The following is a 2,373-nucleotide window of genomic DNA, read 5'->3' on the forward strand; positions in this document are numbered from 1 at the left end:
ACTACCCCGTGACTGACCTGGTGCAGATGATCGGCCGCGCCTCAAGGCCCGGCCTCGACGACGTCGGAAAGGTGAGCGCGGCCAGCAGCAGACCCCTTTGCCTGCAAGATTACGCGCCCCCGCCCGTCGGCGTGTCGCAACGGCCGCCCGCAGGGCGGCATAATCAAAGTCAAAACATTGCATATGCGAGGGTGCAGAAAGCTCGTGTCCGTTGCACAGTCCCGCGCCGCAGCCCTTTCCCACCGCTCTTGTAAACCCCCTCGGAAACATCTAGGAACCGCCCGTGACTCCCACCCCCGCAACCGCTCCATGCCCACCGCCCCCCCCCCCCCAGGTCCTCCTGATGTGCGCGGCCCCCCGCAAGGAGTACTACAAGAAGTTCCTGCTGGAGCCCCTGCCCGTGGAGAGCCACCTGGACGCGGCGCTGCACGACACGCTGGTGGCGGAGGTGGTGGCGCGCACCATCGAAAACAAGCAGGTGGGAGGGGGGAGCACTGACGGGGGCGTGTGTGTGTGTGGTCGTGTGCAAGCGTGATTGTGTACAACTTTGAGTTTGTGTGCGCTTGTATGTGCGTTTTGGGGTGTGCTTGTGTGTGTGTGCGCGCGTGCTTGCAGGCAGTGAGTCCATTTGCGTGAAGGGTGGCAGTGAAGACGTGCTGGCCTGTCGCCTTGGGTCACAGGGGGGGATGCGCGGGGGACTCACAGGGCCCCGGCTCATCCGAGCACCAGCAGGCGCGGCTTGGTACGCCCCCGGGCCCGGGGGGCTTGGTACGCCCCCGGGCCCGGGGGTGGGGGCGCGGATCTGATGTGTGCGGACGGGTCACAAGGCGTGGCGCCATTCTAACAGAGCAGGCGATTGCCGCAGTGACAGTTTGATTTGCAGCTGGCTGGGTTGCATATTGCTTGTTTGTATGTGGACAGGAGCTAGGAGCGGGCAGCGTGCGTTTACCGGTGGCGGTGTCGTGGCCACATGCACCACGCAGCACATATTGAGACTGGCCCGCGCGCGCGTGCGGCGTCTTGAGCGTCCGGGCGGGGCCTGCCGGGCGGGCGCGGGCGTTGTTGCTCGCGGTGTGGCCTACGCCTAGTTTGGGGGAACGGCCTGCACGTCCTGGTTGGCCGGTCAAGTGTTCCCAGCACGCGCGCGCCCTCGCGCCCTTGCGCCGCCCCCTGGCGCGCGACCACCCTATACGTCCCCGCCCCCCTTGGAGCGCCAAGACCCCTCCTGCCCCCCTCCTGCCCCACCCCCAGCCTTGCTTTTTTCACCCTCCTGTCACCTCCCAACATCCGACCCGCGTTCACTCCTCGTCTTTCGCGTAGCCCTTTGATTCACGCTCTACCGAACCCCCTGCACCACTGCCCGCTCGCCTTCCCAACCCACCATCATCACCTGCCAGCCTGCCAACAAAATCACACAACCCCTCGTTGTGGCCCCTCGCCCTCAAGCCCCAACCCACCCAACTTGCACCAACCAGGCACCACCTTACCAATCATCAAGTCAGCAAGCCAACCAACCAGCCAACAAACAAATTCTTCCAACCCAACTATCTGGACCCACCAAACCAACCAAATCAACCGAACCAACCAACCAAACCGCCTCAACACTCCCCAGGACGCGGTGGACTACCTGACGTGGACGTTCTACTACCGCCGCCTGAGCCAGAACCCCAACTACTACAACCTCACGGGGGCCAGCCACCGCCACCTCAGCGACCACCTGTCTGACCTGGTGGAGGCCACCATCGCTGACCTGGAGCAGTCCAAGGTGGGTGGGGGAGTGGGTGTGCGTGGGTGTGTGTGTATGTGTGCGTGCGTGCGCGCACGTGTGCATGTGTGTTTGCGAGTGGGTAAGTGTGGGTTTGTGATGGTGGGAGGGCGAGGGGTGGGTTTTGTTGGCTGGGGTGCCAGGGCTGAGCAGGGGCGGGCTGGGAGGATGGAGGGGATTAAGCACGAGCTCGCCGGGGGCGGTTGCGAGCGTCTGAAGAGTGTGTGCCGGATGCTTGGCCTCTTGTTGCCCCGACGGCTGCGAAGTGCCGAGAGGCCCAGCCGCAACAGCTCGATGTGTATTCGTGGCAGTGGCCACGCACATGCTGCTGCCTGCATGCTGCTCGCACGAGAGGCAGCCCATCCCCCTGCCGCGCCGCGTGTGGGCGGCCCCGCTTCCAAGCTCCAAGGGCCTTGCGCCGCCCGCGCAGACGGGGACGCGGGGTGCAACGCGCGGCGGCTGCGCACCCGGCCCTGGTATATGTTGCCGCGTTGTTCACCAGGGCCGCGGCGCCCGCCCGCCCGCCACCTGTCGGCGCGCCCCCTTCAGTACCTTCGGCGCCCCCGCCCGCTCAAGCCGGACCGCCGCGCCGCGCCTCTGCCGCCCGG

At 66.0% G+C, this 2,373-nt stretch overlaps 1 protein-coding gene across 1 annotated transcript; it reads left to right on the forward strand.

Moving 5' to 3' along the window:
* Nucleotides 1-26: 26 nt before the first annotated feature.
* On the forward strand, nucleotides 27-1,914 carry MNEG_16321 (pre-mRNA-splicing helicase BRR2; the record flags this gene model as incomplete). Its single annotated transcript, XM_014035209.1, has 4 exons — nucleotides 27-71; nucleotides 335-478; nucleotides 1,613-1,765; nucleotides 1,909-1,914. The coding sequence occupies 4 exons, from the start codon at nucleotides 27-29 to the stop codon at nucleotides 1,912-1,914; spliced, it is 348 nt and encodes a 115-aa protein (XP_013890663.1).
* Between the last annotated feature and the right edge of the window lie 459 nt (nucleotides 1,915-2,373).

The sequence above is a fragment of the Monoraphidium neglectum genome (genome assembly GCF_000611645.1).
Source record: "Monoraphidium neglectum strain SAG 48.87 unplaced genomic scaffold scaffold06241, whole genome shotgun sequence".
NCBI lineage: Eukaryota > Viridiplantae > Chlorophyta > Chlorophyceae > Sphaeropleales > Selenastraceae > Monoraphidium > Monoraphidium neglectum.